The sequence below is a fragment of the Tachyglossus aculeatus genome, chromosome 11, assembly GCF_015852505.1.
Source record: "Tachyglossus aculeatus isolate mTacAcu1 chromosome 11, mTacAcu1.pri, whole genome shotgun sequence".
NCBI lineage: Eukaryota > Metazoa > Chordata > Mammalia > Monotremata > Tachyglossidae > Tachyglossus > Tachyglossus aculeatus.
This window is the reverse complement of record NC_052076.1, coordinates 59258458-59273735: the sequence shown is the minus strand read 5'-3', so window position 1 is coordinate 59273735 and position 15278 is coordinate 59258458. Positions and strand designations below refer to the sequence as shown.

Sequence of the window (15278 nt, the reverse complement as noted above, 5' to 3'; positions counted from 1 at the left end):
TTAACCAATCATTCACAATTTACCTTGAACATGAAATCTAGTTCAGGTACTAGACTAATACAATACTTCCCCACTCAAATTCTGTTACCTCCATGGCCAGAAGGGCTAGAAATAATTTTAATTGTCTAAAGGAAATAACAAGGTTACAAGCATTCCATAAGGAAACTCCCAAAATTCAGAAAATGATTGAATATCTGCAATCTGCTAAAAGTCAATTATTTAAGATAAAAACCTCAATGGTACAAAACACTCGATAGCATTACTGGCCCTGACTGTTTAAGCACAAGTTGACATAGTACAGGACTAGAATATTAAGAATACATTTGTAATGACTCCGCTCCAATCAAGAATGAAGAGGGGCAAAAGGAACATGAAATACCTACTGAGAAAGTTTGAAACAGGACAACAGTGAATCTGGAGAAAAAAAAAATAAGTCCTCCAAGTAATGTTGGACATTTCTTACCACAGCATTACAAGAGATCAGTTTTCTTACAGATAAATCTTAAAGAAAGCACAAAGAGTTGTACTGCAAACATCAGTATTTACTGAGCAGTTTTTGTGTGTGAAGTAGTAAGGGCTTGGGAGAGTGCAATACAACAGAGTCAGCAGACATGTTCCCTGCTTACAAGGAGCAACACACACACACACACACACACACACACACACAAAAGAATCCCCAAAATATGGGGGAAAGACACCAAGATTGTATTGTACTTGACTTTAGATGCTAGAAAACACCAACTATTATCTGTCAGTTATCTAAGCTAACAAGTCTCAAAAAGCAGGATATCTTGTTATAGTATTGGAAAATGCTTTGAAAATAAGCTATCTACAAGACACAATCTGGGTGGGATGGGCAGGAGGGGAATGCCCTACTTTTCAGGAGAACTTGACTTTCGGATGCAATTGCTCAACTAATGTACATTGTTGGCTCTCACATATGCCCTTGTATTTTTCAAAAAACACACAAAAGTTGAACAACATGATTCTATGAAATCAAACAAAATTGTCAAGAAGAATAGACTCCTGAGTATAAGATTTGCCAATATCCATTTTGAATCGTTCACCAATTGGCTACCATTTTCAATAATCATTTCAATCCCTGCCCACAAAAATAAAATCCAATTGAACTTCAACAATTTATAAGATCTGTAACAATTTAAAACAATTTTCTACAACCATTTAAGAAAACTAAGTAATCTTCAGGCCCCCAAAACTGAGCAAATATTCAGAAAATTTTTAAGAGGCACATCAATTCCAAGATTACTTAAATTCAACTGACCATTCAGTTCAATGAAAATCCTACTTCTGAAGCTGAGTGATCTCAACAAGGATATCTGATCTGCTTGATGAATTCTTCCCCACTACTTATCTTTGCACCTCAGGACATGAGAGGGATGTGGACAAGAAAGAGACAAGGGAAAAGACATACGATTTTCCAACTGCCTAATTAAAATATCCAGAATAATTCCACTTGGTGTAATTAACAGCCCTAAAAGTAGTTTATGATTCTCAAGCTCCTCCGACATCCAGGAATAAATGGAGGAATTTAATTACCACATTTTTATTCTATGAATTTTCCACAAAGGTCTGCCCTAAAAAACCAAAGCCCTGAGCCATTGCTCCATTAAAGCTCACCTCTCATTTCTTCCCCTTTCTTTGCAGATTGGTTTACTACTTGAAATCCCAGAAAAGTGAAGACACACATGTTCAATATGACAGATGCAGAAGCCCTGTGTTTATGAGGTTCAACTTCTGACCTGCATACTGAAAGTTCAATAAGCAACCTAAAGAGTTGGAATGATCAGCGATTTCATGTTTGTAACAAAGAGTGTGATTATAGGGGAATTTACAGGAAATCAAAAGAGCATTTGCTCTAGATAATAGAGCCTAATAAAAGTCAAAAAAGGAAATGGATGACTGACAAAGAACGAAGATGTAAAAATGAAGCTTTCACCGCTCTAGAAAACAGATGCCTCAGGATCAGGCTATACTGGACAATTTTAAATTGACAACTAGAACTGTTCATCATACATAGAAGGGACACCTGAAATGCTTATGGAAGCCATACTGTGAAGCCTAGTGCATTAACGAGGAGTTACAGCTCAGAAGTCTGACCTGTCACATGGCTACTTGCAACCTACATTTCCTCCTGCAAGGTTGTTAAAAACAAGGAAAGAAAAATAGTTCGGAGATTAAGCTTCATCCAGCCCCTGTAACAGAATACTATCTCAGACACTCTGGAAGATAGAATTAATAGAAACTGTGGCTCTTCATAAGGAATTGAGTGGGCTTAGCTGTACTGAATATCTGGCTGTAAAAAGGCATTATCAAGGAGTCCTAAAAAAATTAGTGCATGAATATGTTGATGTATGGTCAGTGTGAGAAGCAAGGACAAGAGATGTCCCTTCTTTTCTGCAGAAATATTTTCAGGCCTGGCATCTATGTTCCGAATGGGTGACAGCACCAACTAGAGTTGTCTTTTAAAAGTCAATTAATCAATATCTGACTTTGTGGCCTTAAAAAGCAGTTTATAAAGAGTAAGAAGAATAATGTGTGTAGCTCACCACCTTGCCTCACCAATTTTTTTGAGAACGAATGAGGACTTTACATGATACTATCGCCTATCACCAATGATTTAAAAAAAAAAAAATGAAGTCATACAATGGACGGGACATAGCCCCTGACCTAGGCAGGGGTGCATACCATGGAGACCCCATTCCCTTCACAGTTTTTGCTGATTGAGGACCTTCTCAAATACAGAGAAAGAGCAGAAATTACCTTCACATCTCTAGAATATTCTCTTTCTTTCCCAGACTGCTACCATAATGATCAAAATGCTTACCATTAATTCATTAAATTGTATTTATTGAGTGCTTACTGTGCAGAGCACTATACTAAGCACTTGGGAATTACAAATCGTAACATATAGAGATGGTTCCTACCCAACAATGGGATCACATCTAGAAAGGGGAGACAGACAAAAAACAAGTAGACAGGTGTCAATACCACCAGAATAAATAGAATTATAGATATCTACACATTAATACAATAGAGTAATACATACAAATTTACACAAGTGCTGTGGGGAGGGGAAGGTGGTAGGGCAGAGGGAGGGAGGGGGGCGATGGGGAGGGGAGGAGGAGAGGAAAAGGGGAGGCTCAGTCTGTGAAGGCCTACTGGAGGAGGTGAGCTCTTAGTAGGGCTTCAAAGGGCGGAAGACAGCTAGTTTGGCGGATGTGTGGAGGGAGGGCATTCCAGGACAGAGGTAGGACATGGGCCAGAGGTTGACGGCAAGACAGGTGAGAATGAGGCACAGTGAGGAGGTTAGTGGCAGAGGAGCGGAGTGTGCAGGTTGGGATGTAGAAGGAGAGAAGGGAAAGGTGATGGGGAGCTTTGAAGCCAAGAGTGAGGAGTTTTTGCTTCATTCGAAGGTTGACAGGCAACCACTGGAGATTTTTGAGGAGGGGAGTGATGTGCCCAGAGCATTTCTGCACAAAGATAATCCAGGCAGCAAAGTGAAGTATAGACTGTAGTGAGGAGAGACAGGAGGATGGGAGATCAGAAAGGAGGCTGATGCAGTAATCCAGTCGGGACAGGATGAGAGATTGAACCAGCAAGGTAGCGGTTTGGATGGCGAGGAAAGGGCGGATCTTGGCGATATTGTGGAGGTAAGACCGGCAGGTTTCGGTGATGGTTTGGATTTGCGGGGTGAGTGAGACAGCAGAGTCAAGGATGACACCAAGGTTGTGGGCTTGTGAGACGAGAAGGATGGTAGTGCCGTCAGCAGTGATGGGAAAGTCAGGGAGAGGACAGGGTTTGGGAGGGAAGACAAGGAGCTCAGTCTTGGACATGTTGAGTTTTAGATGGTGGGCAGACATCTGGATGGAGATGTCCTGAAGGCAGGAGGAGATACGAGCCTGGAGAGAGGGAGAGAGAACAGGGGAGGAGATGCAGATTTGGGTGTCATCAGCGTAGAGATGACAGTTGAAGCCGTGGGAGCGAATGAGTTCACCAAGGGAGTGAGTGTAGATGGAGAAGATGCTTAAAGAGAACAAATGCAAGTGTAAGGGAGACAAAGAAGGGAGAAGAAATAGGGGAATATGAAGATTAGTTAGGGAAGGCTTCTTAGAGGAGATGTGCTTTTAATAAGGCTTTGACGTTGGAAAGACCGATCATCTGTTAGACATGAAGGAGGAGGGAGTTTCACGCTGAGGCATGATCTGGGCAAGGGGTCAGTGATAAGACAGGTGAGATTGAGGGACAATGAATAAGTTGGCATTAGAAGAGTGAGGGTCCTGGGTTGTAGGAGGAAATCAGTGAGATAAGACAGGAGGGGATAAGGTGATTGAATGCTTTAAAGCCAATGGTAAGATGTTTAATGTGGAGGCGGATGGACAACTACTCGAGGTTCTTGAAGAGTAGGGAAACATGGAATGAATGATTAAAAAAAAATGATTGGGCAACACAATCCACCAGAACTCTCCCCACCAAAGGCTTATTAAAATCACATCTCCTGCAAGAGGCCTACCCTGACTAAACCCTCACTTCCCCTACCCTTACTCCCCCTCTGAGCCACCTATTCACTCATAGCTGCACTTCCTAAGCAGTTGCTATTCACCCCACCCCAATTTATTTTAATGTCCGTCTCTCCCTGAAGATTAAGTTCCTTGTGGACAGGGATTGGGCCTACCAACAATATTGTATTCTACTTCCCCAAGCACTTAGTACAGTCCTCTGCACACAGGGAATGCTCAATTAATATCATCACCTGATAACTCCCACTGTAGCTCCTGCACACAACTCCAGCCTACTCTGCTCATTCTGGCTTCCCCAGAAATGAAGTACTGGCAGTTAGGATTCCTTTCATTCAAATAGTTTCTTTCTTAAGAAGAGCACAAAACATGTTCTGGACTCTCCCTTGTAACCCCCACCACCACCACCAGTGACACCTGAGACAAAGGGTGGGGAAAAGGTAATTTTGGATCCATCAAGAATAGATTGAAATAAATCAGTTTGACACTTGTCACAAACTCCTGCCTCAATAAATACTCAGTAGAACTAGAACAAGGCTAATTATTTAGGCTTCAATGAGGATAAGTGTCTCTACATAGTTGGGCTACATTCAGCTACAGGGTCTAAAATCCTGGCAGAAGAGAGGAATACTGTACCATATTAGCAAAATTTATAATTAACAACATGGGGAAAACAGTTTTAAATTGAGCCACACCTCCTGCCAAAATTATTTTTTAAAAAGAGCAACATAGTGCCATCCAGAACCGTTTAAATGTTGGTTACACTGAGTAGGCAGTTACAGTCGATTTCACTGAGAATTAGAACCATGGAAAGAGCCAAAGACTCTACGCTATTAAAACATATCCCAAGGGAGGTAATAATGATTTGACACTTATAAAGCACTATTGCTTGCATCATGTCAAATCATTTCTCCATTTAATGTTCATTTTAATAATATCAAGTATTCTTATGAACATAGACTATATTACATAGCTGTTGTAATATAACTCCTTTTTAAAGCAGAGCCTAGTATCTCTTGCTCCTTATGAGACAGGAATACTTTGGAAATAAGAAGCCAGGATTCAGAGCTGATCAATCACTGAAACAATGTAGGCCTATTTAATGTTCTGGAATCAGAGAGCGAATCTCAGGTGAGAACAGATATAAGACTATTTCTAGAAACTATGGGAAGAATTCAAAATAAGCCAAAATGAAAGATAACACTGGCAAAAGAAGCCCAGGTAGCCCTATCAGACAAACAATCCCAGGACATCACCAAATCACACCCCTTAATTTTTTTTAAATATTGCTATATAAGATGTTTCAATACTGTGACAGCAGTAGCCTTTCCAAGCTTCCCTTCAGAAGGGTCTGGTCTTGGTCATTCTGAAACTGGGAAGGAAAAACTCATACATAAATTAAGCAACTCAGAGAATAAACTTCTACTTACCACTCCACAATCTCCGGATGAAGAATGGTATTGTTAACATCAAACCTAGCAAAAACAAAAGAAGCCCATGAGTTGCATGAAGTGAATTTTTCCACGCAGAGAGTGTCCATCTAACAATTCATAAACTTGGAATGATCAAAAAAGTGTAAATAACTCCATATAAGAACTCAAGGATAGTGTTTAACTCAAATAAGATTAATGGATGTCATACTGGGTCTGTCATATTGGGTCAGCCAAAAAGTTAATTCAGCCAAGCATTCAAATCTCAGAGAACTTGAGAGTTGCTCTAAAAGACATCTATCTTCATATTTTCAGATGCATCTAAGGTGCCTAACATTCCTGTCATTACTGGCCTCTCATCCTTTAATTGACCAATAGATGCTGCCTCTATAACTTCTGCTGCTGAATAATTCCATTTGTTTAATAACTGGAGTATTTGTTAAGTGCTTACCACTTACCAGGAACTGAACTAGGCAAATGGGCTGCATACAAGCAAATCAGGTTAGACATAGTTCCTGTCCTACCTGGGCCTTATAGTCTCAATCCCCATTTTACAAATGAAGTAATAGGCACAGAGAAGTGAAGTGACTTGCCCAAGGTCACACAGCAGACAAGTGGCAGAGCAGGGATTAGAACCCATGACCTTCTGACTCCAAGGCCCATGCTCTATCCACTATGACATGCTTACCAGCTTTTAGCCTGGAACTGCTATTCTCTGGTTTCAGTGGGGGGCCCTTACTCCTAACACTGTGGGATTAGGCAAAATAAAGAAATAAAATATCAATGTTAACTTTTTTTTAATGGAATTTAAGCACTTACTTTGCACCAGACACTTTACTACGTGTTGGGGTAGATACAAGCTCATCAGGTTGGATACAGTCATGCCCTGCATGGGGCTCACAGTCTTAATCCCTATTTTATAGATAAAGTAACAGGCACAGAGAAGTGACTTTCCCAAGGTTAGACAGCAGACAAGGGGCTGAACCAGGATTACAACCCAGGTCCTCTGACTCCTGGGCTGTGCTCCTTCCACGAGGCCACCTGGCTTCTTCCTCTGCTGTCAATTTTTATGCAATAACATTTAGAAACTTTACACAACGGACAAAAATAGCCAGTTGCCTAATATTATTGATTATAAAAGCTTTCCTGGAGAATGTTTCCAGGAAGTACTAGATGGATGCAAAAAAAAATACTAACAATAAATATGATGATTTTTCCACCCATCCACTAAGTCAAGGCACTGACCTTTTGGATTTTTCCTCAAGAAGCTACTGAGGGAAAACAGCATAGCCTAGTGGAAAAAATTTAGGGGTGGGAGTCAGAAGACCTAATAAACACTCAAAAAACACCACTGACTGACTAAGCTAGGTTCTAATATTGACTCTGCCACTTGCCTCCTGGGTAACCTTGGGCTACTCATTTTAACTTTTCTGTGCCTCGGTTTCCTCATTTGTAAAGTGGGTACTAAATCCCTATTCTTGCTCCCCTTTAACACGAATCCCATTTGGGACAGGAATTCTTTCTTATTTGTTATACTGTATCTATCCCATTAGCACAGAACAGTGAGCACTTAAATACCACAATAATGAATAATAATGTATACCCAATGGAGCACCGTGGAGTCCAAGCATGTTAGACTATTATTTTTTTCCCCAAATCCTCACACAATCCGGGGAGATTTGAAATGTCAGTTTTTTGTCAATCCCAATACAAAGAATAATTGTGATTCATTCACAACACAGACAAATTTCAGACTCCTAAGAATTGAACACACAAAAAGGATCATTAAAAAAGGCTGTGATGGTCTGCAGGTAATGAACAATTTCTTCAAGAAGATACAGGAAATGTCAGGAGATTAAGCAAATTATACCTTCATCCCACAAATTATCACATTACAAGTGACAAGAATTTGTGGAGGTAGAAGCTAGAAAGGGTGAAAGACAAAATTCATAGGGTGTGTAGAATGCGGGGGAGGGGACAACCATTATTTAATACGGGGTTCAATGGTAAAAAGAGTAGATTCAATCTCAGAGTTAAAAAAAAGCTTTCAGGTTGCTTTTAATAAGGGACACAAAAGAAACAAGGTGGGGCATAATAAAAGCAGCATAAGAAATGACAGTCAATACTTTTGGTAAATGAGCAACTGATACATCACATGAAGAGCATGCTGATGGAAGAATGGCACTGTAAAGGGATCATTTAGCGACGTCTGCTATATCAACGTCAGCATAGCCAGGACAAGCCTCACAGTATCCTCCAGTCATGGGGAAATTGCAATGTGTATAGACATGAACCTATCTTCAAGGAGCTTGCAGTCTAGCAAGCTCATGAGTGTTCTCCAGCAAGCTGGTAGCCAAGCCTAGTCTAGAATTTGTCATGATTACTAGACCTCTGGTGCTGACAAGCCTATGCAAATTCTAAACTAGGCTTTGGCCACCGGCTTGCTGGGAGACACTCGTGAGCCCATTAAGACTGCAAGCTTCTTGAAGGTAGGGATCATGTCTTACAGACTCTATTTTACTGTACTTTCCCAAATGCTTAGAACAGTGCCCTGCTCAGTCAGCACTCAAAAGACGGCATCAACAATGATTGTATTTGTTAAGCGCTTACTATGTGCCAAGCACTGGGGTAGATACAAGGTAATCAGGTTGTCCCACATGGGGCTCACAGTCTTAATCCTCATTTTACAAAGTTAAGTGACTTGCCCAAAGTCACAGAGCTGATAAATGGCAGATCCTGGATTAGAACCCATGACCTCTGACTGCCAAGCCCATGCTCTTTCCACTAGGCCATGTTGCTTCTCTAATGGAATGATCAGTTGGGCTTCCGCTTTCTCATCCCATGAAGTGGGTTCTAATCCCAGCTCCGCCTCTTGTCTGCTGTGTAACCTGGGGCAAGTCACACTTAACTGCTTTGTGTCTCAGTTATGTCAGCTGTAATGAGAGGATTAATCAATCATAGCTATTGAGCACTGTGTGCCCCTTGTGGGATAGGGATTGTTACCAGCCTGATTAGCTTGTACCTACTCCAGCGCTTAGTACAGTGCCTAGCACATAATAAATGCTTAAATACCATAAAAATAAAATGAGCATGATAATCTTTCGTAGACACGGTACACTCGGTTCTTTCACTCCTTATGTTTTGACCAAACATTTTGGAGGTGACACTATTAGGGAATTAGGGCATGTTCTTCTAATAGTGTGTTTCAAGTGGTTGATGTGGAGAGGAACCCCCTCAGATGTTTTTGAAGCCAGAGTGGTCGAGGTCCTGGCGTGAGTGGGCAATTTAAGATTTGGAAGCACGCAGCCTATGTTGGAAGTTGGGGTCCGTATTGATGGGGATCCGGACTGGGAAGACAATGGGTCTGAAACAATAATAATAATAATAATAATAATAATAATAGTGCCATTTGTTAAGTGTTTACTTTATGCCAGGTACTAAGTATTGGGCAGATACAAGCAAATCAGGTTGGACACAGTCTCTGTCCCACGTGGAACTCAGTCTCAATCCCCATTATACAGATGAAGTAACTGAAGAACAGAGAAGTCAAGTGACCTGCCTAAGATCACAGAGCAGATGAGACAGGTCAGGATCCCCACCCCTGAGAAATGTTGTAAGTTGCAGGGGCTGGAATAAGCTTTCATAGGTTGTCCTGGGAATTCTGCATATATAAGCAACGTAACAATAACGTCATAAGGAATGCTGCATATGCCCACAGGGCAACATGAAAAATGATGCATGTAAGGAAACATGATGAAGGGGTGAGGAACAAGAGGGAATGGGAAATTTTTCCCTGCCTCAAGAAAGAAGTCAGTCCTGCTGATGCAGTGTTAGACAAAACAGTTATGTGCCTTAACATCCAGGATTAGTCAAGATGCATGGACAAGAATGAAAGTGTTCCTTAGTCCAGAATTCATTACAACTGTAATCTCTGTACTGCAGGAAAACTGAGGGAATAGGAAAAACAACAAAAAACCCAAAACTGAGAGGTGCTTTGGCATTGGTGAGGGGAAAAAAAATCTCTCTCAATCAGGTGTTGTTCCTACAAAACAAGCAGGGGAAATCTAACAAGTTACAGGATAGCTAACAGAGGGATATTTTGAAATTAGAACCGATGAATATCGGTGTCAAAAAAATCAGACCGAAGTGATTTGGCACCTAGTGCACACTGGATTTATAGTCACAGTTGGGGTCACTGGAATCAGAGTCAATCCAAGATAAGAATTAAACCCCAACTTTGGAATGTCAAAGATCCTCTCAAGATAGAGGTGGACACCAAAAAGCAAAAAGAAGGATAAGCAGGTGTTCTAGAAAAAAGAAAGCAGAAGGCATAAATCAAGAAGACAAATTAGATTTTGTCTTTTTGAGCTCAAACTTTTGTCTTGCTTAGTTTAAGGGAAAAAAACTGCCTATGACAACGGCTGCTGGAACATGCATTTTCACTATGTAGATTGGCTAGAACTTTAGGATTGTTCTTCAGACATTCATTCTGTCTGCATAGAGTGTAATCCGATGTGGGAAGAAACGATTGCAGCACTGAGCATGGACTGAGCACCACATTCTATGTTCTCCTAAATGCGGGGTTCTGCAAGCACACAACTTTCACCTCTATATAGCAAGTATAACCTGTTCTCACATAAAGTAAATGGCAACTAAAGCTTCCTCCTGTCCCTCCCCCTGCTTGGAGGAGACCCCAGAGTAAAAGCCTCCAAAGTAGGCTAAAGATACATTGCTCTGTTCACTTACATCCCAAACCCATTTTCCAGGTGAAGTACTCTAGGCTTGGGGAGGGCTCACTGCCCTAGTGGATTGAGCATGGGACTGGGAATCAGAAGGACCTGGGTTCTAATCCCAGCTCCACCACTTGTACACTGTGTGACCTTGGGCAAGTCACTTTACTTCTCTGGGGCTCAGTTATCTCATCTGTAAAATGGGGATAAAGACTGAGCCCCATGTGGGACAAGGACTGCATCCAACCTGATTTGCTTGTATCCACACCAGTGCTTAAAACAGTGCCTGGCACATAGTAAACACTTACTAAATGCCATAATAATCATTATTATTATTCCTTCTCCACAACTTGAGTTTTCTTTCCTCCTCCCCTGCTCCCTCCCAATCCACCTCATATTTAAACTGAGAGCCCCATACGATCCAGATATTGTGTTCAAATTAAATATCTATCTATCCCAGAGCTTAGTGCAATGCCTGGCACACAGTATGCACTTCAAAAATACACAGCTTTATTATCATCATAATTCTCTTTCTAGCCCACCTGGGTCTTGCCTATCCTGACAGAGGAAACCATAATACAAAAGCAAGATTTTAAACTATTGATGAAAACTGGACTATGTGAAATAATAATAATAATAAAAGTATATGTTAAGCACTTACTATGTGCCAAGCATTGTTCTAAACACTGGGGTAGACAGGGTAGTCAGGTTGTCCCACATTGGGCTCACAGTCTTAATTCCCATTTTACAGATGAGGTAACTGAGGCACAGAGAAGTTAAATGGCTTGCCCAAGGTCACAAAGCAGACAAGTGGCAGAGCCAGGATTAGAACCCACGTCCTCTGACTCCCATGCCTGTGGTCTTTCCACTAAGTCGTGCTGCTTTCCAAACTTCTAGTCTCATTAGCTGCATTACACTGTGCTTAGGGTCTGGGGTAGCTGTCCCACATGGAGCTCCCAATCTGATGTAGAGGAAAAGTGGATATGTGATCCCCATTTTATAGACAAGAAAACAGACACAGAGAAGTTAAGTGACTTGCCCAACTCACACAGCAGACCAATGGCAAGGCTGGGAGAAGAATTCATGTCTCAAGTCCTGGTCCCATGCTCCTTCCACTAGACTAGGGGAGACAAGCCCCCAAGAAAGGAAAGAGTCCATGTAGAGTTTACATCTTCAGGACTTTATTAGGAAATGGTACACCTAAAGTAAAAGGTGATTACCCCAGCCCACACAATGTTCCAATAGGAGTATGAGAGAGCAGCTTGGCCTAGTGGATAGAGCAGGGGCCTGGGAGTTAGAAGGACCTGGGTTCTAATCCCAATTCCACCACTTGTCTGCTGTGTGACTTTTCGCAAGTCGCATAACTTGTCCGTGCCTTAGTTATCTCAGCTGCAAAATGCGGATTAAGACTGTGATCCCCACGTGGGACATGGACTGTGTTCAAGGTGAATGCCTTGTACGTAGTTCAGTGCTTAGTACAGCACCTGGCACAAATGCCATTTAAAAAAAAAAAACCCAGCCCTAGAGTTGGCAAAATTTGTCCACACCAGTCAAGGACTCAAGTGTGAATGACCCAAAGAGCACCAAGCATAGCCTTAAAGTCATATGTAGATTTTGTATGGATACAATTATTTTAATATTCCATTTTCAAATATTTTAAAATTCTTCACATATTAATTTTCTCATATTTGCAGCCTCCAAATTAGCAATTTTACATTTATCTCCTTGTTTAAATGGAATCAATTTATACTCAATTGTCTTCAACTATGTAAGGCAATTTTAGAAAGTGTCAAAATAGATAAGAAATACGTATATATTGAATAACCAGCTCAAATAAAAATAGCAGTACATTTCCTTCCTAGGCAATGACATATATAAGAGTATTGTATAACTTGCTTCTTGGCCTTCATCCTGTGTGGGAGTAACATCCTCTTTTTTAAGAGGGGAACTAATGGTTTTAGTGACTAAAGGTTGCATTTAGTAAATAACCTGAATTAAAACAGCTTTGATTAGAATATGGTTTTCCCAGCTACCACCCACTTTTCACAGAACAGAATCTAAATTCTACAAACCATTTGTGGGGGAGTACACACATACACACATATTTGAATGAAAGTTTCATTCCTCAAATTGCCAGCTGATTTTCAGCCTTTGCCAACTCCTTTGGAATCCACTCCCACAACGCTGATCTCAGTGGGAAATCTTCAAGTAGGGGGAGAGATAGCATCTGATCAATAAAATGATCGTTTTCTCCATGCATTCTTATCTTTCCTGTTTCCTATCTTCCGGCACTGCTTCTGGTCTTTTCAATCGATCCAAAACCTGTCCTACCCATACTTCCTCTTCTCAGCAATCCATAAGACTGCAGCTGGGTCTACCTCTCTCTGCTTGATCAATTATATTTATTGAGTGCTTCCTGCATGCACAGCACTGTACTAAGTGCTTGGAAGAGTACAATATAACAATATAAAAGAATTGGTAAACATTCCCTGCTCACAACAAGCTTACAGTTTGCAGGTGGGTTGGGGGGACAGACATTAATATAAATTGTGGATACAGACGTAAGTGCTGTGGGGCTGAAAGAGGTGTGAACAAAGTGAGCAAAATAATTTTACCAATTTTTGTCTGCTCCTGATTTCAAATCAAGATTCCTTCAGGCTGCTTCAGAGCTACTAACATGGTCAGTGTGCTTCACAAGCAAAGTCACTGAAGAGCCTGATCAATTGTGGGGTGCAAGAGATCTAGTAGTTAGCCGAGTTCTCCCCAGGCAGCTCCACAGAGATCAACTCTCCTCTGGAGATCTAGAATGGACAAGTGTCCCATGTTCTCCACCTAGACTTGTACTTGCTTTACCTGGAGGAACACTGTGGCTCCCACAGTGGCTCCCAAGAGGCTCCCATAATACCCCTTCGCATAAGGAGAAGAAGAAGAAGAATGGTATTCGTTAAGTGCTATATACACTGTACTAAGCACTGGGGTAGATGTAAGATAATCAGGGCAGACATTGTCCCTGTCCCCCACGGGGCTCACATTCTAAGTAGGAGGGAGAACAGGCATGAAATCCCCATTTTGTAGATGATGAAACTGAGACCCAAAGAATAATGATGATGATAATAATAATCATAATGATAATAAGTGGTATTTTTGAGCACTTACTATGCACCAGACATTGTACTAAGCACTGGGGTGTATACAAGCAAATCAGGTTGGACACAGTCCCAGTCCTCATGGGGCTCACAGTCAACCCCCACTGTACAGATAACTTAGGCACAGAGAAGTTAAATGACTTGTCCAAGGTCACACAACAGGCAAGTGGCAAAGCCAGGACTAGAACCCAAGTCCTCTGACTCCCAGACTCATGCTCCATCCCCTTGGCATTGCTGCTTCCACATCTAAGAGTTGTGCCAGGCCTCCCTAATCAATCAGTGCTATTTACTGAGCACTTATTGGGGCAAGAGCACTGGACTAAGTATTTGGGACAGTACAATATAACAGAATTAGGAGACATTCCCTGACCACTAGAAGCTTCCAGTCTAGAGGGAATAGCAGGGCCACTACAGCCTCTGTCCAGCAGCCCACCTGACCCCAGTCTGATGCAGTACCTCTCATCCACCAGTGCACTCAGATGCTGTGCATTCCATGCATAGTATGAGACCCTAATAATTAAGGTATGCTAAGTGCTTACTATATGCCAGACACTGTACTAAGCACTGGGGTAGATATAGCAAACTGGATTGGACAAAATCCCTGTCCTGCATAAGGCTCACAGTCAATCCCCACTTTACAGATGAGGTAACTGAGAAGTGATGTGACTTGCCCAAGGCCACAAAGCAGACAAGAGGCAGAGCTGGGATTAGAACCTATGACCTTCTGACTTCCAGGACTGGGCTCTAACCAATACACCATACTGACCCTGCCACTTAGATTGTTTCCATAAAACATCACTTTTGTGCACAACCCCTGAATCCTCAGAATATTCCTCTGGCTGCCAGTTCCTCTACATATCAAGCAGAAACTCTTGACTCGGCTTCATGGTACAGCTCTCTCCCTCTACCTGTCAATCAATCAATTGAATTTGAGCACTTACTGTGTGCCGAATACTGTACTAAGTGCTTGGGAGAGTATAATATAAAAGAATTCCCACAAGCAGCATGGCTTAATGGATAGAGAATGGGCCTGGGAGTCCCAAGGAGCTGGGTTCTAATCCTGGGCTGTCCATGTATCTGCAGTGTGACCTTGGTCAAATAACTTCACTGGGCCTCAGTTACCCCATCTGTAAAATGGGAATGAAGACTGTGAGCCCCATGTAGGACAGACTGGGTGCAACCTGATTTGCTTGTATTTCCACAGCACTTGGTACATAGTAAGCGCTTAACTAGTACCATAATTATTATTAGCTTAAAGTCTAGAGTCCCTCCTATCTCACTGCACTCCATATGCTTCACTCCTCTAATTCCAAATCACCTCACAGTGCCTTGTTGATGTCTTCCTCACCACCAACAGTGAGGACAAGCTCACCCAAAACCCATTTGGTTTCTCTCTAAGGAACCCCACCAGCTACTTGAAGGGCTGCAGCTGGAACA

At 41.7% G+C, this 15278-nt stretch overlaps 1 protein-coding gene across 1 annotated transcript in view; it reads right to left on the bottom strand.

The window, feature by feature from the left end:
• PEPD (peptidase D) overlaps positions 1-15278 on the bottom strand; it is a 291828-nt gene that overhangs the window by 204796 nt on the left and 71754 nt on the right. Inside the window, exon 7 of the mRNA XM_038754595.1 lies at positions 5966-6010. Within this exon, the coding sequence (XP_038610523.1) occupies positions 5966-6010 (45 nt within the window). The remainder of the gene's footprint in view (positions 1-5965; positions 6011-15278) is intronic.